The following is a 21,633-nucleotide window of genomic DNA, read 5'->3' as shown; positions in this document are numbered from 1 at the left end:
AGAACTTTCTTCTCCCTCTTGGGCATTAAAGCAGAGTAGCAAGGGCAGCCAGTGCCAGAAATCTGCTTTCACAGGTGGGGAAACTGAGGCAGGGGGGTTTGTTTAAACTTACAACAAATGAGATTCAAAACACACAACAGAAATCCCAGCCCAGCTCGTGAGCCACCAGATCTTGTAGCTCCACTTCCCACGAGATGTTACTCCTGCTGTCTCCCCGATCTCCCACACTCACATCTTCCCTTTCTTCCACCATCTACTCCCCGTTTTTCAATTCTTTCTCTTCCCTTCACCAACTTCTTCCCCCCATCTTTTTTTTTTTTTTTTCCTTTCCCCCTCTCTCTCCACCTCCCCTCCCACCACCTCAGACAACAACCACTTCTGGAGAGGTGCCCACCAACACCTGAACCAACCACACTGGGTAGCCCCGACCAACACATTTCACCAAATATTGAAAGTAATAAATAAACACGTATTTAGGGACCTACCAGTCCACCTGGACTTCTATATCTCTTGTCTCTACCTTGGAGGGTGCATCTCCATGGCTGTCCTTACTGGTGCTCTTCAGGAGATCCAGGATGGGCTCGATTTCTTTGAGCAGCTCATTGTCCTCCACCCCACCGTTGAGGCAAGGGTGACCACGAGCCCCCTCCTTCCCCTTCCCAGCGTCCTGCCCTTTGCTGCTGGTAACTACACCGTTGAGGTGGACCATGGGCTCCACCTCCCTCCCCATCTCTCTTGTCCACAGGGAGCCCATGGTGCGCTCGGGGGTTGGCACTGGCTGCTCCTTGCTGCGCGGGCTGGGGTTGGACAAGTCAACCACCTTGGGGGTCGGGCAGAGGGGTCTGGTGACACGGATGGTTTTTGGTGTCCCGTCGCCTGCAAAAGTGGTCTCCAGGTGAGTGGTGAAGCCCTCGGGGCCCCGCAGGATGAGAACCACGTAGGTCTCGGAGGCGACGCTTCTCAAGATCTCCAGCGCGGTCTCATAGCTCATGTCCACCAGGGGCCTGCCATTGACTGCTAAAATGATGTCTCCAGCCTGGATGAGGCCGCTCTGCTCGGCAGCCCCTCCCCGGATCAGGTCAGAGATGATGACAGGGGGTTTGCTGACCCGCTCCTTCACCAGGAAACCGAGGCCGCCCACCTTGCGCTTGAAGAGCCTCACCGAGATGACGTTGGGCTGGATCTGCTGCACACTGAACACATTCTCTTCCATGGCAGCCCCCACCTCTTCCAGCCTGCAGACCAGGACCTCGACACCCTCTAAAGGCGGAGAAATTCACCCCCTGAGATGTTTCTCCAAGCCGGGGAGGGGATGGGGTGACTCTTGGGAATGGAAGCGACGGGTTTCACTGCAAAACTCCTCTGGGCTGGGGCTGCAGCCTGGCTGTCTGCAGCATGTCCCTGCTGCCTGGCTCCAAAATGCAGCCCAGGGTGGGTCACCGGTGGAGAGCAAGGCTCGGGGCAGGACGGGCAGGACAGGCAGGACTGGGCATGGCAGGAGCTGGAGGGGGCAACATGCCAGCTGCTGGTCAGGCTCTGGTCCCGCCCGGGGCAGAGGAGGACAGGCAGCCCACTGGTGTCACCAGCATCCCAGCAAACACTCCGGTGGTGGCTTCAGCTGGAAAAGAAGAGGGGGGGGGAAAAAACCACAACAAAATGACAAAGGAGGAAGAGGAGTGAGACAAGGCGGGTGTGAAGGGGGCTCAGCACATCACAGCCCCCCCCTGCCCCCACAGATGTCACCTCCGGGCTGCAGTGGGGAGACAGGCTGAGCCTCCCAGCACTCTCACCTTTGTTGCCTCTGAAAATCAGCACCATCTCTTTGGTGGGGGCTGGGAAACGGGGGTGGGGGAGAGCAGGGGGCAGCCCTGGGAGGGAGCTGCTGGGCAGCTGGGCTCCCACCCTCCCTGCTCCACCAGCAAAAACACCAGCACGAGCGGGTCTGGCCAAGGGGTTGAGCCCCGTGGTGATTTCTGCCCCCTGAGGGTCTGGTCTCCATTCGTTTTCCAGAGTGTCCTGCAACCTGATGGTTGAGATGGATCACGGTGACCAGCCAGAGGTCGTGTGCCCCTGTCTGGGATGAAACCCATCCCAGTGGTGCTGTCACACCAAGACCCTTCTGATGCTTTGGGAGGAAGGCCAACAACCCACCAGCAAAATGAGGAGAAGAGGAGGCTGAGCTCCCCTTACCCCCAGTTCCAGCAAAGCCCTGATGGTGGGAAGTGCTTTAAGGCTGGCTGAAAGGGACCACAGCCCCAGCTCCTCCTCTCAATCCTGACCCAGGAACACGGGGGGGGGCAAAGCTGGCCCTTCCCCAGGCCCAGCCCTGCCAGCAGCTCCCCACCAAACTGCTTCAGCTGATGGAAAAGCATCCAGAGGAGGACATGCAATGAGTTTACCCAGCTCTCAGGGGAACCCCATCCAGCTGGGCATGACTCTGTACAGCTCTCGTGTGGCTTAGGGAGCCACGTCTCATTGCCTCCTGATGGGACCCTGGTTCCAAGATGCCCACGCTGGTGTTTGGTAACTTCAGCTCCCAGAGTCTCTCCACGTTCCCTTCCCATTTCTTAGATGCTCTGGAGAACGTTTCTCTTCCGGAACTGTGCCCTGACATTTAGCACAAAGCTGAGCTGCAGATGCCTTCGTTTCTTTTGTCAATTTGGATTTGGGGGAAAAGAACTGAGGGCATGAGACCTGCAGGCTGGAGGCCCTGACGTGCCAAGGAAAACATTCTCCTGGCTCCCAGAGGCAGCACATCCAGGGCAGCGTCTGCACCTTCAGCCACTGAGCTCCCCTCTGCCAGGATCTGGGTGGGAAAAGCAGGGATCTGAGGAGCAGGGCAGAGACACCAGCCCTGGCATGAACTCACTTGAGCATTTTAATCCTGCTGTGACGAGGGCTGCTGACCTCAGCCTGGCTTTGGACAGGAGAATAAAGAGTAAAGCAATTAGAGGCCGACAGCCCCAGCCTGGTGGGTTTAACCCCTCGGGCCCTTCCCCTGCCCTGACTCAGCCCTGCAGGGCAGCAGCAGCGTGCAAAGGGTTAAATGCCACCTGGGTAGGTGGGTGGGGAGTCACCTCCCCAAGGGTTTATTAACCCTGGTGACATAAACCCTAATTGCTTCCCAACAAGTGGCCCTGGCCAGAGGTCCTCGGAGAGGGGCTGTGTCACCTCGTGGGCTGGGGACAGCAGGGCAGGACATCTCCAGACCCTCAGCCCACTTGGGGAGAGAAGTTCACACCTTTGGGGAGGATTCAGGGAAGGCCACATCTTTGAGGAGGATTCAGGGAAGGTCACATCTTCGGGGAGGATCCAGGGAAGCAGAGATCTGCTTCTACAGGGAAGGTGCTGACCCTCTCCTCCTTCTTTTCCAGCCCCTCCATCCCCTCCCTGGCCAGATCCTGCTTTCACCAGCAGTGCTGGACACCGTCAGACCCTGGCTGAGTCTTTCTGCTCTCTGACAGGTTCCTTGGTACCAGTTCCAGACCACAGGACCTGTTTCCTCCTCCCTGCCCAGGCTCTGCCTTTTCCTCTCCCAGCAGCCCAGGCACCAGCACAGTCCCTGCATCCCCCAGCCCCTCCATTGGCCCCCCCCTTGCCAACCAGGTCACCCTGACATCCAAGCAAGCCACCAACTCCTGCAGGACTAGATTGACAAGAAATTAGGGACAAACAAGGCTTTGAAAGCAGAGCAAGTGCCTGTGGGTTCCCTGCTCTTTGTTCTTTGCTCTGGATCAGTCACCAGTAACACTGGGATCACAAACCCCCTCCCACTGCAGTCACTGAAATCTGTGTTTGGATCGTGCCCATCTCAGCCAGGGCCCCCTCAGGGACCAACCAGCACAGCCCCTGTCACCCCCAGTGTCCCCAGCAGGTCCCACAGGGGGATGCTGCACAACCAGAGGAGATGGCTCCTCCAGCCTGGGAGGAGTGGGGTGATGCTGAGCTCACTGCAAAGGGTCCTCATCCACCCTGAAAAACCCCAAAGTCCCTCAGTCTTCTTCCACCAGGCCCAATTTCCAGTGCTTTCCTCCAAAAAAGCTTGTAGCAAACTGCATCTTTTGTCACACACCTGCAGCTCCAGCCTGCAAGATCCTGGGGAACATTATTGCTGGGTGCCCAACGTTCTCCATCCCCAAGCTCTGCTGACATCCCAGCACCCCCTGCCAGGGGGAAGAGAAGAAAATAAGATCTTTTTCCAAGCCAGGCCTTCCTCCAAGACCGAGGTGAGCACCAGGGTGTGCCCTGCAGACAAGTGGGTGACTGGCCCCCAGCCCTCACCCATGGGTGATGAGTCGCTGGTATCTCCCCCACCCCAGCTGTGGGCTCTGCAGCAGCAGCCAGGGAGTGGCTGGAAGGCAGGCAATGAGATTATTTTCTCATTCTGGGTTTATTTTCCCCTCTCTTCAACTCAAGCCTTTTCCTTCCTTTTTTCTCAGCTGCTCCCCAGGGTGAGGAAGGTCAGAAAAAAACCCAAAAAGGTGAGGAGCAGGAGAGGAGATGGAGGGCAGCCTGGCTCTGAGCCTTCTGCTCCTTTGGGGCAGAGCTGGACAAGCACTTTCATAGAATCAATTAGGTTGGAAAACAGCCTTAAGATCCCAGAGTCCAACCCTTTTCTGGCTACAAAACCTTGCACAAACTCAGGCTGGAGATGGGAGGGAGAGGCAGAAGTTCGGGGCGTGAGGAGGTGGCAGGAGAGACCTGGGAGTGCAGGGGAGACTTTTCCAGACACCCAGCACTGGTCAGGGCTGCCTCCACCCCCAGATCCCTTGGTGTCCCAGGACATCTGTGGGTGTGTTGCCTCTCAGCTGAAACCTGAAGGATTCAACCCTGTGCATGGGGAGAGGTGGGTGCCTGGATCCTGAGCCGTGCTCAGCCCTGCCCGGGGCTCCCAGTGAGCACCGTGAATTTAGGAACCCAGGAGCAGCAGGACGTTTGCCAGGTCGTCCATTTCAAGCTACTGCAGGTGTCACAGCTCTGACTCCTTAAAAGCAGTGAGAGCAGCCAGCAGGGGTGAGTGCTACTGGGCTAGAAACTCTGATTTCACCCCTGAAGGGCAGCCAGGACGCGGCCGAGACCACGGGCAAAACCAGACTCAGCTCCCTGAGCTGAGCCACCCCCCACGGACAAACACCCCTGGGCAGTGCTGTCCCGCTCCCTGCCTTCTTTGCCCCTCCCTTTTCCAAAGCATAAAACTGCCTCAAAGTCCCGAAGGAGCCAGAGCACTCCAGACAAACATCACGAGAAGCTTTGGCTTCTCGACGCCGACGGGCGTCGGACGCGACTCGCTCGGAGGCTTCATCAGCGTCGGGAAGAGCAGCAGAACAAGCTCCCCCACAGCAGCCACGGAGGCGTTTGCTCAACAAACAAGCCCAGGCAAAAAGCAATAAAGAAAAGCTTTTAGAGCCACCAGATAACATTTCAAGCAAACAAACTCCAGCACGTATGTTAATTGGATGATTTGATTTAGAAAGCGAAGCGGAGGAGAAATCAATCTCGGGAGCTCGATGCAATCCCTGAACTCTTCCCAGCCTGGAGCTGCTGCTTGGATAGACCCGACCCCAACCCTCTGGCGTGGGCACTTGGGTCACCCCTGCCCTCCCAAATCCGTTTTGAGCTTTGTCTTCACTGCAGTAATGGCTTGCATCTCGACGTGCCAGCTTTAAATGGACACAGTTGTCCTCTTTAATTAGTTTTCGTGGGATTTACAGCCTTCAACAAAACACCCCCAGGGCTGATGGATTTATGCCCGTTTAATTTTTAGGCCCCATGGAGCGTCAGTGAAGCTGATGAGGAGCAATGGGATGCAGCATATGCCCAGTTCCTGTAAACCTGTGTGTTTGTGCCTCTGAAAATGGAGCATTCAAGTGATTCACTGGCAGCTCCCCCGTGCCAGCAGCTCTGTGCTCAGACCAACGCCACCTCCGACCTGTGTATGGGGCCTTTTAATCCTGAGAATGTACAGACAGCGTTCCCCCAGCTATCTCTAATCACTCACCTCCCACCAACCTTGCCAGCATCCTCCCAGGAATCACAGAATCATAGTTTCACAGGGGTAGGAAGGCACTTCTGAAGACCATCGAGTCCAACCCCCCTGCTGCAGCAGGAGCACCCAGGGCAGGTCACACAGGAACGTGTCCAGAAGGGTCTTGAAAGTCTCCAGAGAAGGAGACTCCACAACCTCTCTGGGCAGCCTGTCCCAGTGCTCAAGGAGAAGGAGAAAGTCCTTTTTTCCTTCCCAGCCAAACATCACACTCAGCTTCTCCCTTCCCATCCCCAGCTCACCAAGTGGCTCTTACACCTGGGTCGCAACGGTTTCTTCACCCCCAATACACCTGATTTACACATAGGAGTGGATGAAATAAGAGGCACTTTGCCATCTGTACCACACCCCTGTGGCAGTGCCGAGGGATGCTGTGGAGCTGCTGGACTGCTCTGCACAGCCAGGGAAAGCCACAGGCTTGGGAAGGATCCTGCCAAAGGGATGAAGTGCTGAGGTCTCAGCCCCGGAGACCCTCTTGCCTCCCTCCACATCAGCAGGGTGTTCACACTGAAACCATACCTATCCCTGGTAGAAGGACAGTTAATTAAACAAACTCCTGCTTTCTGATAGAAATAAATCCGTGTCCATGTCCTGAGAGGGGTCCTTTGCCTCTAATCAGGCTGTTGTTTTCTGGAAAGCAAAATGATTTGTGTTTGCTCGTGGCCACATCGCTGGGCTGAAGCTGCCCCCAAAACCCTGTGACCTGCACTTTTCTCCAGCTCCTGGCACTTGTTTTTGTCTTCACCCCAACCATCCTCTCTGGGGAATCAAACAGACAAGCAAAGCCTGGTGCTGCCAGCAGAAGCAGTCACTGGCAGCTGGACTAGATGATCATTGAGGACCTCTTTGAACTGAAATATTCTATCCTCTCCTGTCCAGTGTCTGGATGCAGAACTGCAGAGAAACTTCACTGCCATTTAACAAAGTCCCCCCATCCCTTCCACCCCACCCACCCCTCACCTCTCCAAATAGTCACTGAGACCACTGAGGTGACAGAATTCCCCCCCAACCCTCAAGAACTTGATTTTAATTTGGAGCTCAAGGCTTAGCAAATCTCAGGAACACTCCTGCCATTCCTCCTGTGCTGTTCAGGACAATCTTTTCCTGGTGCCTGTGGTGTGCAGCTAAAAAGGAGTTGAGATAAACCCCCACCCCTTTAATTCCACCAATAACCCCTCCTAAAACTGATTTTCTTATTAGAACTCGGCCCATCTGTGGAACATAAATTTCACTGCCTTCAATTTGCCCAGAGGATTGGAATCACACCAGCCACTCCAGTTTGACAAATGGGACCCGTGTTAACACTGCACTGCTTTGTCCTAAGTGACAACGTAGGTAGATAGGATATAAATGAGAAAATGCCACTTGATGGATGATCTCAAACCCCGGTCGGAGCATGAAAGTGGCTCCACTTAGTAAGAAAAAGAGAAAGGGAATTTCAAAATTGCAGCAGGTTGGTTGGAGCTGTAATAGCTCCAGGGCAATAAAGCTGGTGATGGAGCTCTCGGCTCTGAGCTGCTCCAGGAATTCAACTCCCTGCTGGTTTCAGGGGCTCATGTTCTTGTCCCCTCCTCTGCCACTGACTCCTCAAAAGCCTTCTAGCACAGCACTCCTCAAAAACCTTCTGGTATAGCAGCTTTCCAACAGCTGAAGGGGCCCTACAAGAAAGCTGGGGTGGGGCTCTTCCCACGGGTGTGTAGTGAGAGGACAAGGGGCAATGGTTTGAAGCTTCAAGAGGGGAGATTCAGGTTGGACATTAGGAAAAATTCTTTCCTGTGAGGCCAGTGAGATGCTGGAACAGGTTGCCAAGGGAGGTTGTGGCTGCCCCCTCCTTGGAGGTCTTCAAGGGCGGGTTGGATGGGGCTTGGAGCAACCTGGGCTGGTGGGAGGTGTCCCTGCCCATCCAGGGGGGTTGGACCTAGATGATCTTTCAGGTCCTTCACACCCAAACCATTCTGTGATTCTGTGATTAACTTCTCCTCTAGCAAGCCACTGGGAGAAGTAGCCCCACGAGGACACTAAAATAGCAATAAAGTCCCTGACTTCCAGGACTCCTATCTCCATTTACAAACCTCAGGAAAACATCAGGCTCCCCATGGCATGAGCCTGGGGTCCTCCAGCCTCCTGCCAGGTCCCCATGGACACCTGCCACTGACAACCCTGGGGGATTTTCTGTCCCCTTGAGCATCACTACCACCTCTCCTCAGCATCACAGGGTGCAGGGGAACCCGGGGCACTCTTCCCCACCCACGGACCTGCTCCACGGAAGCAGAGCAGAGCTCTCACCCTCTCTGCACCCACATCCTGAGTGACTGCACAAGGCAAAAAGCAAAGATAATTTGTTCCCCTGAGCTTCTGTCCACGCTCTCCTAAGGGCTCTGCATGAGCACTTGTTGCCATAGTACCAATAGCAGCAGCAAAGTTCTTGGGAGCTCTCCTGGGACCTGTTCCTTGTCCCACCGAGGGCTCTGCCTCTAAGATGGGCAGGGTTGGGGTGGAATTTTCTGCTTCCTAATTTTGGCTGAAGATGTCAGCAGCAAAAGGGAGGCCTTTCCTTAGAAGCAGCACGAGCCACATCATGTTCACTTCACCAGCAGCCCTGAACACGGGGCAGGACGTGGGGCACACAGACAAGAAAACCAGGAGTGGAAAGGGGCCCCAGAGGTTCCTGGGGTGGTTTTTTTTTCCCTCTTCCCTGTGGGACAGTCCCATGCTGGGGATGCTGCTTGCAGCTGAAGCAGCCCCAGCCCCTATCCTGACAACAAGGAGTGTTTTCCCCACAGCAAAGGAGAGGATTTTGGCTCCCCAGGCCCCAGCTTCTCAATACTGGGCTGGCACAGCAGGGCCAGAGTCCCATGGCACTCTGGTGGGACTGCAGCCCTTGGCTGAGACCTGCCCCTGGTATTTCCAAGCACATGTTCATTTGGATGCTGTTTGGAGATGAAGGATTGAGTCCTGCTCTGAAAACACTGAGCTTTTGTGCCTTTTGAGGCAAGGAAGAGCTGCACCCTCGCAGCACACCTGGAAACAGAAGCCAAAGGTTCTGCAAAGTGGGATGACAGACCAGCCTGCCCCAGAAGGGCACTGCAAGACCTCGTGAAGCATTTCTGGATTGTTGTGTTAAAGAGGGGCTATGGAAAGAGTTGCCTTGGCAGAAACACCTCCAGTTTTATATCTACACACAAGGAACCTGCAGGTTTCCACGCTCCGCGTGTAGAGCCAAAGCACCAAGAACACTTGGGCTTTCCAGACCTTCTGAATTTTGTGCCCACAGCCAGATTCCCAGCACTTTCTTGGCATCACTTTGGCACCTCAACTCCTCCTCCAGCTGCCAGGGATGCGTTGGGTCAGGTATTGCCCAGCGCAGAGTTAATTTGGCACAAGCAGCTGGAAGTAAACCCGCTCTCAGCCAGCTCCAGCCAGCCAGGGGCTTACAGATCCTGCCTTCTTTGGGACACAATACGCTTATTTTTGGCTACGTACGAGGGATCAGAGCACATATCTGGATTTGATTGAATGCACAGATACAATCAGAGCAGCGGGAGTGGAGCAAAGACATTTTAGCTTCACTGGGAGCCTCTGCTCCAAACCGGTCCCTTGCTATCAGGGCTGCATTTCTTTAGTCAAAATTGATGGGATCAACAAGTATCGAACAATATTCTCATTACTCATGAAAGGTAAATGCTGATCTATGCCAGCTGAGCTCATGTGACTTATCAGTTACTATATATAGTTGTTTTCAGGCACTGATTTAGGCAATCTGGCAGATTTCCTAAGCCTTTGTACGGATACACTACGGGAAAGGCAAACGCAAAACACACAAGCGAAGCAGAGAAGGGAGGGGGGGGAATAATCTGAGAGGGTCAAAATGTCCCTGAGGGGCAGGGAGGCCCCAAGCCCTCCCCGTCAGTGGACACATATTCATTGGCAGTGAGGATTCAGCCCAAACCCCTCTGCCTAAGATGGCCTCTCCAGCACTCGCTCACGGTCGCTGCGCCGAGGGAGGGAAGAAACAGAACGGAAAAGGGCACGAGGACTTGTCAGTCCCCTTATCTCACCAGGGGATGCAAGGTTTCTGCCAGTGCAGGTATCTGATAAGAGAAATATCTCCTCCCCACCCCCCCCCCCCCCCCCCCCCCCCCCCCCCCAAACCCCACGTCTGTGTAAGAAGAGACTCTGCCCTGGGAGTTTGTTTGCAAACACATGCACGCTTGAAAGCCGGAGAGTCTACGCCCGAGTTGGTGGTGTCTTGAAGGAAATATTCTGGGTGACAGAAGCTAAAAGAGAATAGAGGGAGGCAGAAATTGCTGATGGAAACCCAAACTCTTGATAATAAGGCTCCCCCCACCTGAGACCTTTCGCAGACAAGGCAGTGCAGGTAGAAATCTCCAGGAGAATGCTATTTTGAACAGCCCCCTGCCCCAAAAGACTCCCCCACCCCCAGCTGATCATCCCTGTAGACCCCATTCTGCCATCTGCCCAAGCATCAGCATCTGGGGGGGGTGGAAGAGGAAGAGGAGCTGGAATTTAAAGCAATTGAGCCCCCAGTTGATGCAGTTTGCCCCCTGCCATCTCCTACATCTCCCTCTCCAGCCAGCCTGTGCTCCCACGGGGAGGAAGGAGACACTTCCCCTCCATTTCAGGGAGAGGCGGATCAGCTCCTCGGGGACTCAGCAGATAATTGTCAAGTTGCCTGCCAGAATTTCCTCCCTGACAGTCATAACTTGGGAAGCGTTGGAAGAAAATGTCTGCACCTGGACTGCAGAGTCAGCTCGGGGAGGGGAAAGCTCCACGGGATGGAGCTGGATGGGCTGATGAGCACCCACCCCGGCCCCCGCTGCTCCAGATGTGGGTGTGCTGAGGCTTCTTTTCCTCCCCTTTGCCAGGCAATAAAACCCCAAGCAACAAAACCCAAAAAGCTTTTTTACTATCTCCAGCAAACCAGGCTGAGAGCCAGGACACAGGCAAGAAGAGATCATCTCTGATCCCTCCTGCATCTCGCGACCAGCCGGAGGGGACTGCCGAGGTTCTTGGTGGGGACAGGGAAAGAGCAAGAGCCGGACTGACCCCCCGGCTCTTCCCGAAGGACAACGGGACATCCCAGGGCTTCTCTCTAAGGTCTGGAGCCACAGCGGGATGTCCCCTCCCTACCCCGGGCTGGCTGTGGACCTTTCTCCCTCCCTATCAAGCCGGGGACACGCTGAGCCCGTGGGACAGGGGGAACAGCAGGGACAGGACCAGGCGTGGGTCACCCCCTTACGCCAGCACTGGGGGGGTGGTGGTGGCATTTCTTGGGGGAGCCTGGTTCCGCTCGGGAGGCGACAGCAACGCTCAGCACCCGGGACAGCTCCCGCACCTCCCGACGGAGGGGACACGGAGGGGGGACACAGGGGGGACACAAGGGGGGACACAGAGAGGGGACACAGGGGGGACAAGAGGGGACACGGAGGGGAGACACAAGGGGGGACACAGAGAGGGGACACAGGGGGGACACAGGGGGGACAAGGGGGGACACGGAGGGGAGACACAAGGGGGACATAGGGGGGTCACAGGGGAGACACAGGGGGGACACAGGGGTACACAGAGAGGGGACACAGGGGGACACAGGGGTACACGGAAAGGGGACACAGGGGGGACACAGAGAGGGGACACAAGGGGGACACAGAGGGGGACACGGAGGGGGGACACAAGGGGGACACAGGGGGGACACAGAGGGGGACTCAGGGGGGACACAGGGGGGACACGGAGGGGACACAGGGGGGACATAGGGGGGACACAGGGGGGATACAGGGGTACACGGAGAGGTGACACAGGGGGGACACAGGGGGGACACAGAGAGGGGATACAAAGGGGGGACAAGGAGGGAGGACAGTCCCAGCCCCCGGGAAACCGCCCCCAGGGAAAATACTCCCTTTGCCCTGTCCAGAAACTGCCCCTGCTAACCCCCCCCCCCAAGGGAAAACTGCCCGTCCCCCCACCCCGGGCCGCCCGGTCCCCTTCCCTGCCCTCCCAGGACAGATCGTATCCGACCTCCCCCCCCCGCCGCAACCCCTCTCCCTTCTCTCGCCACCTCCCTGCTGTCCCGGACACGCTGCCCACCTCTTCCTGGCCAAATTGTCGTGTGTGTGTCCCCCCCCGGCCCACACCACCCACCTGCCTCTGCCTTCCTTCTACCCCGGGCAAACTAAACCACCACCACCACCCCCCCCCCCCGGGCACATCGTCCCCCCTTCCCGGGCAAACCGCCCCCCCGGGCCCCCCCATCTCTCCGCCTCCAAACTTGCTGCAAAGAGTTGGGGGGCAGGCAGGTGGGAGGCAGGTTTGTCCCCTCAGGGGCTCAGCCCCCCCAGCCCGAGGGAGGGGGGGGGGGGGGAAACCGGGCACGGAGGCGATGGATGAAGTTTGCAGGGGAGCCCCGGGGTGCGGACGGGGTTGGGGGGGGACACACGCGGGACACGAGTCGCGGCCGGGGAGGGGGAACAGGCAGAAATTCACGCTTATCCCCGGGGGTCCCGGGAGGGGCTCGGACTCCTCCGCCCACCCCCAGGTTCCCGCAGCCGGAGGGGGGGGTGTGTGTGTTTGGGGGGGGGGGGGTCCTCCCCGGCCCTCCCCGGCCAAGGGCAGAGCGAAGAGACCCCGGGGAAGCGCATCCGAGGGCAACGCGGGGTCCCGCACCCCGTCCCGCACCCAAAAAGTTTCCCGAAGAAGAAGCGGGGCCGGGGGCAGAACCCCCCCCCCCCCCCCCCCCCAAACCCCCCCCCCCCCCCCCCGGCTCCTCACCTACCGTCTCCGTCCCTGTCCCCGCGTCCCTCCCGGCGAGGGGACAGAGCCCGGGGAAGCGCTGGGCTGGCAAGTGGGGGAGGGAGGGAGGGAGGGAGGGAAGGAGCCCGTCCTGGCTGCGCCCCTTTATCCCAGCATCACCGAAGCGAATCCGCTTTGACGTCCAACCCGGGTTTTTATGGGTGTGGAGCGAGCCGGTGCAGCCCTCATTAAGAGACACTCTGCTCTCCAAATCATACATCTTTTATATAACCTCATTTCCAGCGGGGCTTTTCTTCCCCCTCCCTCCTCTTACCGGGGAGCATCCCCCCCCACCCCCCCCCCCCCCCCCTGCCCCCCCCCTGCCCCCCCTCCCTTCCCCCCCCACCAATTAAAGAGCCGAGAGACACCCACACACACACACACTTGTTGCTGGGAAGCTCAGCTCCACATCCCTTCTTCAAACTGCCCTGCCCAGCCCTGCTCCACCACCAGCTGCCCCCCTTGTCCCTGCCAAGCCACAGCCCCCCCCCCCCACACATGCCATCTTGCTCCCAGCTGGGCTGTTCTCTGGGGGTTGCAGAAAAGCCCCCCCCCCCCCCCCTTTTTTTTTTCCCCTGCCAGGTTCCTCTCACCAGGTCTTCCCCTGCCCATCCCTGTGCCCAGGGCAGATGGCACCAGCCCCACCAGGACCCCCTGTCCCTGCAGCAGGCACGAGCAGCCCTGCCCCCCCCCCCCCCCCCCAGCTGCCTGTACTTCTGCTGCCAGAGCTGTGAGCAGAGCAGAGGGGGCAGGGGCTTTTCCTCACCCCCTCTCCCCTTCTTAATCTGCCCCCAGTAAGGCCCAGTGCAGCCCGAGGCTTGACATCAGTCTCTGGGCTTTGCAATTGTGCCGATTCCCATGGCAACAACAAACACACAATTACAGATATATAATATTATATAAACCCAAGCAGGCTCTCGGGCAGGAGTTGTGAGGTTCACCTGCACCTCCCAAGCCCAGGAGGCAGCTCTGGCCAACAGCACAGAGAGGTGACTTCAGCCTGCCAGAAGTGCCCAGCCCGTGGCAACTGCAAAGATGCCCAGGCAAGTGCCCTGAGCAGCCCCAGCCTGCCCACCCCCCCCCCGCCTCTCCAGAGGCAGCAAATCCAGCCCAGCACAGCAGGAGATTCCATTACAAAACTTCCCGCAGGGAAGGGGAAACGGAGCAGCCCTGTTCCTCCCCAGCACACAGGGAGTTCTGCAGAGGTGGAGAGGGTTGGCAAAGGCAGCAGAAAGGGGGGCTGCTTCCCCCGTGCTCCCCCCCCTCCTCACACTACCCCTACATGAAGCTGTAAGGCACTGGCTGGGGCTAATGAAAAGGTAATTATGCTTATTTCCATGCAGGAGGATTAATCTGACAGCAAACGACCTGACAGCATCTGCTCTCACCCACTGGGCAGGGAAACCTGCCCCGTGGAGGGACGTGTGGGTGCACAGCAGCAAGGGGCTGTGTGGCCCAGTCCCAGGCTGAACGTTGGCAGCTTCAGCCCAGGGCTCTGGAAAGTCCAAACCCTTCTCCTGGCTGGGCTCGTGATTATCAGGGCAACTGGCCCAGTCCCCCTCAGATGGGGGGCACAGGCAGGGGGGGGAACGAGCACGGCGTGCAGTTGGGGGCTGCTGGGTGTGGTGGCACTCGGGTGGTGCTGGAGGGCTCTGAGCTGCCAAAGCCACCCCTGAAGCACAACGTGAGCTCCAGCCACCAGATCTGCCCTCCTGCCAGAGCTGCAGGAGGGAAAACTGCACCAGGGTGCTGGGATCAAGGTGTGTGGGGCTCCCTGCACCACTTGGGACCCAGAGTTGGTGGGCACCTCACCCCCAGCTGCACCCTTGGCAGGCTCCCAGCCCTCTCAACTAGCCCACAGCTGATGGGAACCAGACCAGTTGTGCTCATCCACGAGCCACGTCCTCACCAGGGCACAGCAGCACTTCCTTCACCTGCAGAAAACTTGATGCTCGTTTTTTTTGCAGCATCTGGAGCTTTGCAGAGGCCCATAAATTCAGTCGAGCCAGGAGCAAAGTGTCTGTGTGAGACAGGAGCTGCTGGGCTGTGCGTGTCCTGTGCATCTCCCTGGAGCCAGGGAGAGCCCCAGGTAGCCATTCCCTCCAGCCAGTAGCCATGAGTCAGCCCAGAGAGGAGGGCTCAGGGGTTCATAAACAACTAATGAGGCAGATGTTGGGCTGCAAATGGAGAAGGTGGAGCAGACTCCAGCCCATCCGCACCCGGCGAGCCCATTCCCCAGCAGCTCTTGGTGTGACAGCAAACATTTGCACCTTCCTTCCTCCAGCAAAGGGCATTTGTGGACAGGATTTCTCCATAGGGAGCATGTTCCTGTAATCCTGCCTTGTGCTACTTGGGTAGCCAAGACCCCTGGAGAAGCCCCCCCAGCTCTGGAGAAACACCCCCCCCCCCACATCCACCAAAGTCTCTTCCCCTTTTTCACGGCCAGAAGCAAAGACAAGTGACTCTACCAAACAAGTTATCCCCCCCAAAACTGCTCGGCAGAGGGAACAGCCCCTTCCCTGCTCCTCACACAGCTGCTCTGTGGTTCCCTCTCACCTCCCAAACCAGCTCAGCCCTGCTTGCTCCTGCCCATATGCTCCCAGCGGTCAGAGAAGCCAAATATAACCACAGCAGCTCATGCTCCCCCAAGTTTCCTTTCCCTCCTCCTTCCCAAACCCGAGCTCTTTCCCTTCTCAAGCTGCCCCCCACCCTCACCCACCTCTCTCACCCACCTGGGGGCTCCAGGGGGAAGCTCGGGTGCGTGGCAAGGAGCTGGGGGTGTCTGGAAGGGTGGGTGTCCGGGGCTGGCAGGAATGAGCCGCTCAGGATGCTAAAATCCTTAGGGAAGCGTGGCCTGGGCAGGGATCACACACACACACACACACACACACACACACACATCCCCGGCAGCATCCCAGTGATTCGGCTGCTCTTGCCACGCACCTCGGGAGACATTCCAGGGATTACTGCCCCGGGGAATAAAGAAAGGGCTGAACGTATTTATACTAGAGCTTAAGGAGCGTCTGGAGCGACACACACACACACACACACACACACACAGAGTGCGGCTGGAGGGGGGGTCTGGCACAGAGACTGGCTGCTATTTGGGCCAAATCCCAGGATTGTCGGGCTGTGCTCTGGTTTGGAGCAAGTGCCTTTGCTGGGGCTTGCCTGGAGGTGGCAGTGAGCCTTCGCTCTTGGCCTCTCCCCGAGCAGAGCAGCACTGGAAGGGCTGGGAAGTCCCCAGCTGAGCTGGGGATTTGTTGTGGGCTTGAACAGCGGGACTGGGCAACCCGGCGGGGACCTGCAAGGGTCCCGCTGCCTCCTGCCACCCCCACATCAGCCTCCAAGGGCAGGTTGGATGGGGCTTGGAGCAGCCTGGGCTGGTGGGAGGTGTCCCTGCCCATGCAGGGGGGTTGGGACTGGATGGGCTTTCAGGTGCCTTCCAACCCAAACCAGTCTGAGATGCTTTAGCATCCTTCCCCCTACAAGGTGCACGGGGATAAGGTTTGTGATCAAGTCCAGGCTGCCTTTGAAACCCGGGAGGACACAGCCAAGGCAGCTTGCTTCCCAAAACCTCTCCCATGCCAGGTCCAAGAGATGTGGGGGGTAAACTCTTTGCTCCTCATTTCCAAGAGCTGTAACGAGTCCTGAGCTACCAGGCAGAGCTGTGACGACGTGAAGCCTCCCAGCACAACCCCCGGTGTCAGCTTTTCCCTGAAATCACCCTCCCTTCCACAAAGACACGAGTAAATCCCACCAAAAACCAAAGACATCTCTCAAACCTCCCCGTGCTGGGGCTTCCAATTCAAAACCTGCTGCTGGAGGAGCCTTTTGGAGCACATCTCACAGCTTCCAAGGCTCTGAGGTGGGTTATAAAGGGTGAGCTCTCCCTTACCCGTAGGCGTGGGCACACACACACACACACACACAATCTAATCAAAAGATATTAGTCGAAAAATATTTGGCTTCTGGCATCCAACTAACTCCAGCTTCATCCAGACACCAAAGAAATGAAATTATGGGAGCACACAAACAAGAAATTCCGGAGGGATGAATTAACATTTCATCGCTCTTGCAGGACAGAGAAGCACCTGCCTGTCTTCCCTTGCATGTCTTCCTCTTGTCCCTCCAAACCTGGAAGCCCCTACCTTTAAAAGCCACAGGAGCACGTTTCCTCCAGCCCAAGCCCTTCCACCTTCCCATCAAAACCCGAATTAGCATTTTGCAGGCACGCTGGAGGGTTAACAAACACCCCCAAGATCAAGGACTCCTTGTAAACCCGGGGTCTAATTTAGACAGATGAAAACAACAAAAAAAAACCCACCCAAACCAACAAACAACCTGCTGGAAGACCTTGCTTCCCAGGCTGGAAACGGCTTCGAGCTACTTCTGGGTTTATTCAGATGCAAACAGTGTCTTTTTGAAGCACAAGTGCCTGAGCAGCTGTAAGTTTGGGGGCAGATGTTCGGCAGCAGCCACCGAGCTACACGACTCCACTGAAATCAGCAGAATCGAGATCATTAAAGCCAGCTCAAACCAGCCAGTCCTCAGCATTTCATACCATCAGAGTCCTGATTTCTAAGCCCCTTAATTTTCTTGGGGGATCCAACCCCCGAGTGGTGCCTTTTTAACCTTGGGATCAACGATTGGGCTAATTACAAACCAGGAGAGAAAGAATCACTTTTTGCGTCGACCTGACGTGGTCTATTTAGAGATTTTACATTTTCATAGATGGTTGGTGGGTTGTCGTGGGGTTTTTTTTTCACGTTTCAGGGAGCCGTAGGTTAAAGACTCTTTCTAAAAGACCCAAATCCCTAATCTGAACTGAAGAGTTATCACTAAAGGACCTTGGGGTGGGTGGTGAGAAACACAGGAAAGGGCCCCGCGTCACCCAGAGCCCTGGGTAAATAGGGCCAGGAAGGAGAGAGGAGGGCTTGGAACTGGCTGACGAGCCTGATAAGCCAAATCTGCAAAGCATTCATTGCAGAAAAGAACACAAAGCAAACCCAAAAAGCAGAGGAACAGCTGCTGTCGAGTCCTTCGTTTCTAAAAAAGAGCAAAGGGGGGGTGGGGGGGGGGATCACAGACCAACCCTGCCAGAAATACTGCGTTACCCACCAACAAAGCCCCTCACGTGGGTGGGGAGGGAGGCTGCAGCATCCCTGGGCAGCCCCCCCCCCCACGCTCCCCCCAGACCCTTTTAAGAGGGGCAGCACCCCCCATTGCCTCCACCCCAGCTCTTGCCAGCCTGGATGAAGCAGCAAACAACCCCAAATCGTCTTCAAGGTCTTTCCCAACCTAAAGGATCCCGTGAGTCCACGACCGAGAGGAAGGCGAGGTTGATCCCAACCCCCAAATTCCACCCCCTCCCGGCCCCAAAAAAAATCAATCCCAAAAAAACCAACCCAAAACCCCCCAAAAAAAACCTCAGGGAAGGCACATAAAGCTGGTGTCACCCACCTCTAAATCAGCATCATTTACCCCCAGCCAAACAAAGACCAAAGATTCCTCCCAGCCCCCAAGAAAGGGGGGAAACCAACAAGGTGATGGAACTGGGGGGTTTTCTCCCCCTTTCCTCTTTCTCTTCCCCCCACCAAACAAAAGCCCAAGGGTGCTCAGCCCGCTGGGGAGAAGTTTGCAGCAGCTTTGCCAGGAATTGTGATTTATTTCTGGCCTTGACTTGAATGGGATCTTGAAACGCTGCGATAATTCCGAGGTATGAAACAGCTTCTCCGAGTTCAACCAAGATGAAGGAAACCCTGCCACAAACCACTTTGCTCTCAGCACTGCCAGGGGAAGCTGGGCAACCCGACACGAAGCCCCCACAGCAGGTGCCAACATGCCAGGTCCTGAGTTCACAGCTTTTTCTTTTAGAAAATAAAAGCAATTTACAGGTTTTTTGGCCGCTTCTGGACCGTGATTCAACTACCCCCAGGCAGCTCCTCAGGGCTGAATCCTGCCTGACCCACAGTCCCTCTGCTCTCAGGTTCCTAGAAATAGGGCTGACCCCAGTAAGGAGAGGGAACTGGGGCTGAGCAGCTCGCTGGTGTCACCTGGGAGAGCTTCATTAGCACCCAGGACCCAACCCCTGAGAGGGGCTGACATCAGCTCTGATAAGGTCAATGTTATAATTAAAGAGACTTTGCCTGTTCTTGGAAACATCCCTGAATTTTCCTTGCAAGGTGACCCATTCCACATGGATTTCAGGCCAACTCCCAGCTCCCCTTCTCAGCAAACCTCAGTTTTCCTTCCAAGATGACCCATTCCACATGGATTTCAGCCCCAATCCCAGCTCCCCTTCTCAGCAAACCTCAATTTTCCTTGCAGGGTGACCCATTCCACATGGATTTCAGCCCCAATCCCAGCAAACCTCAATTTTCCTTGCAAGGTAACCCATTCCACATGGATTTCAGCCCCAATCCCAGCTCCCCTTCTCAGCAAACCTCAATTTTCCTTGCAAGGTAACACATTCCACATGGATTTCAGCCCCAGTCCCAGCAAACCTCAATTTTCCTTGCAGGGTAACCCATTCCACATGGATTTCAGCCCCAATCCCAGCTCCCCTTCTCAGCAAACCTCAATTTTCCTTGCGAGGTAACACATTCCACATGGATTTCAGCCCCAATCCCAGCAAACCTCAACTTTCCTTGCAAAGTAACCCATTCCACATGGATTTCAGGCCAACTCCCAGCTCCCTTTCTCAGCAAACCTCAGTTTTCCTTGCAAGGTGACCCATTCCTCATGGATTTCAGGCCAACTCCGAGCTCTCCTCAGCAAACCTCAATTTTCCTTGCAAGGTGACCTATTCCACATGGATTTCAGGCCAACTCCCAGCTCCCCTTCTCAGCAAACCTCAATTTTCCTTGCAAGGTAACACATTCCACATGGATTTTAGCCCCAATCCCAGCAAACCTCAATTTTCCTTGCAGGGTAACCCATTCCACATGGATTTCAGCCCCAATCCCAGCTCCCCTTCTCAGCAAACCTCAATTTTCCTTGCAAAGTAACACATTCCACATGGATTTCAGGCCAACTCCCAGCTCCCCTTCTCAACAAACCTCAACTTTCCTTACAAGGTGACCCATTCCACATGGATTTCAGCCCAATTCCCAGCTCCCCTTCTCAGCATCCCTCCTCATTTCATCCACCTGGGACCCACTTTCATGCAACTCACAGAAACACCCTGTTTTTTGAGGTCTTGGCCCTCTTGTTTGGTGGAAACCAGCTGGATTCCTCAGAATGAGGCAGCCAGGTTAAACCAGGACACAGAAGGTACCAAAGGGACTCCCAAAATGCAAACCAAACCCCCCAGACCTCTTGGTGTTCTGCTGCTGTTGGAGAAGGAAAATTGTGCCTGTGCTGAAGAGCTGGAGGACTTCCATCAATTGATACCTCCAGTGGGTGATGGGAACTCCACCAAAGGTGGTTTTGCTGCTCACAAAACCCAAACAAGCTGCTCTGGGGGGGGGATAAAATATGTTTTCCTCTCTCTGTAGCTGGACTTGCCCTCCCAGGCTGGGCTAGGGTTAAGTTCCAGGCAAGGAGAGGTTTCCTGATGGGCACACACAGACCTTCCTCATCCCACCACCTCCACCTGGGATCCTGCCCAGTTCATAGAGGGAGGTGAAATCTCAGGAAATCCTGGCTCTTCGTGCCAGGGAAAAGCTGGAAGGGCCCCAAGTGCTTTGATTTCCAGGCTCCTGCATCTTAATGTGCTTCAGCTCTTGGGAGATGACTTGGTTAAGTCTGGATTAAGTTGGTTGCTGGGGCATGAAGGTCTGAGCTGGGTTCTGCCCACAGCCAGCTGGAGATGTGCTCTTTGGGGCTTTGCCTGATGAGGCTGTGGATCTCCTCACCCATCTGTGAGGGGATCAACCAGCTCTGGGAGTCTGGGAGCAGCACCACCATCACCCTGGTGTTCCTTCAGCAGCCACTTCAGCACAGGGAATGGTCCCTTGGCAACAGAAGCTGGGTTGTGGCTGCATCTTCAAGCAGTGTCCCCAGACAAGGCTGTCACCACAGCACCTCAGGTGGGCTGAAACCCCCTCAGCCCACCGCTGAAGATGGTCAGAAAAGAGCCCAGGCAGGAGGATGGAGGCCCATGGGCTTTGCCACCACACCAGCCAAGCACCATGGCTGGTGGGGCAGGACAGCCCCACGTACCCACCTCCTGCCCTGCTGCTGGGACCAGTACCAAATGGTCATGGACCAGTATCAAATGGCCGTGGGCGAGGAGGGAGGAGAGGTGCTCAGAAGGTACCAGAAGAGCTGCCACCCAAAACACTCCCCTTTTGATTTGCCATTTCACAACCTTATTTCCCTGTCCCCGTTTGAGGGTGTTTGCAGCAAGAGCAGCTGAGGGGCTGGGAAGAGGCTCTGAGTGAGGAGCTGGAGGCAACCCCAGGCAGGCAGCCCCAGGGAGAGTTTTGAGGCTAAAAACCACAGAAAACAGGAAAGACAACTTCATGAACAAAGAGGCCACCTTGGACCTGAGAAGCCCTGCCCCATGGAACGCTGGAAAACAACCACCTTTCTCACCAGTCCCCAGCTGAGAAGTGGAGAAACTGAGGCACAGAAGAGGCCAGGAGCAACCGACACGTTTGCAGCATTCCTGGGACCAAATTTCCAAGCAAAAGTATGTCTAAAATACATAAAAATCTCTTCTTTTTCCTTCTCTGCCTGTTGGGTGGGTGGGACAGGGCTCAGGGATTTCCCTGCCAGGTTAAAGGACCCTCAGGAATCCCTGGAGTGGGAGGGAGAGGCTGGAAAATGCTTATCCCAAAGCA

General features: G+C 56.3%; 1 protein-coding gene across 7 annotated transcripts in view; it reads right to left on the bottom strand.

Moving 5' to 3' along the window:
* NOS1 (nitric oxide synthase 1) overlaps window positions 1–21,633 on the bottom strand; it is a 94,076-nt gene that overhangs the window by 45,147 nt on the left and 27,296 nt on the right. For 4 of the 7 annotated variants that reach the window (XM_051633946.1, XM_051633952.1, XM_051633950.1 and 1 more), the window contains exon 2: window positions 486–1,618. In XM_051633946.1, coding sequence (XP_051489906.1) covers window positions 486–1,213 — 728 coding nt within the window. In that variant the 5' untranslated portion in view covers window positions 1,214–1,618. Of the gene's footprint in view, window positions 1–485; window positions 1,619–1,790; window positions 1,809–12,827; window positions 12,896–15,576; window positions 15,724–21,633 lie in introns of those variants that run through there. The other 3 variants (XM_051633947.1, XM_051633948.1, XM_051633951.1) reach the window with 3 other exon arrangements.

Source organism: Apus apus, chromosome 16 (assembly GCF_020740795.1).
Source record: "Apus apus isolate bApuApu2 chromosome 16, bApuApu2.pri.cur, whole genome shotgun sequence".
NCBI lineage: Eukaryota > Metazoa > Chordata > Aves > Apodiformes > Apodidae > Apus > Apus apus.
This window is presented reverse-complemented; position numbering and strand designations above follow the sequence as displayed.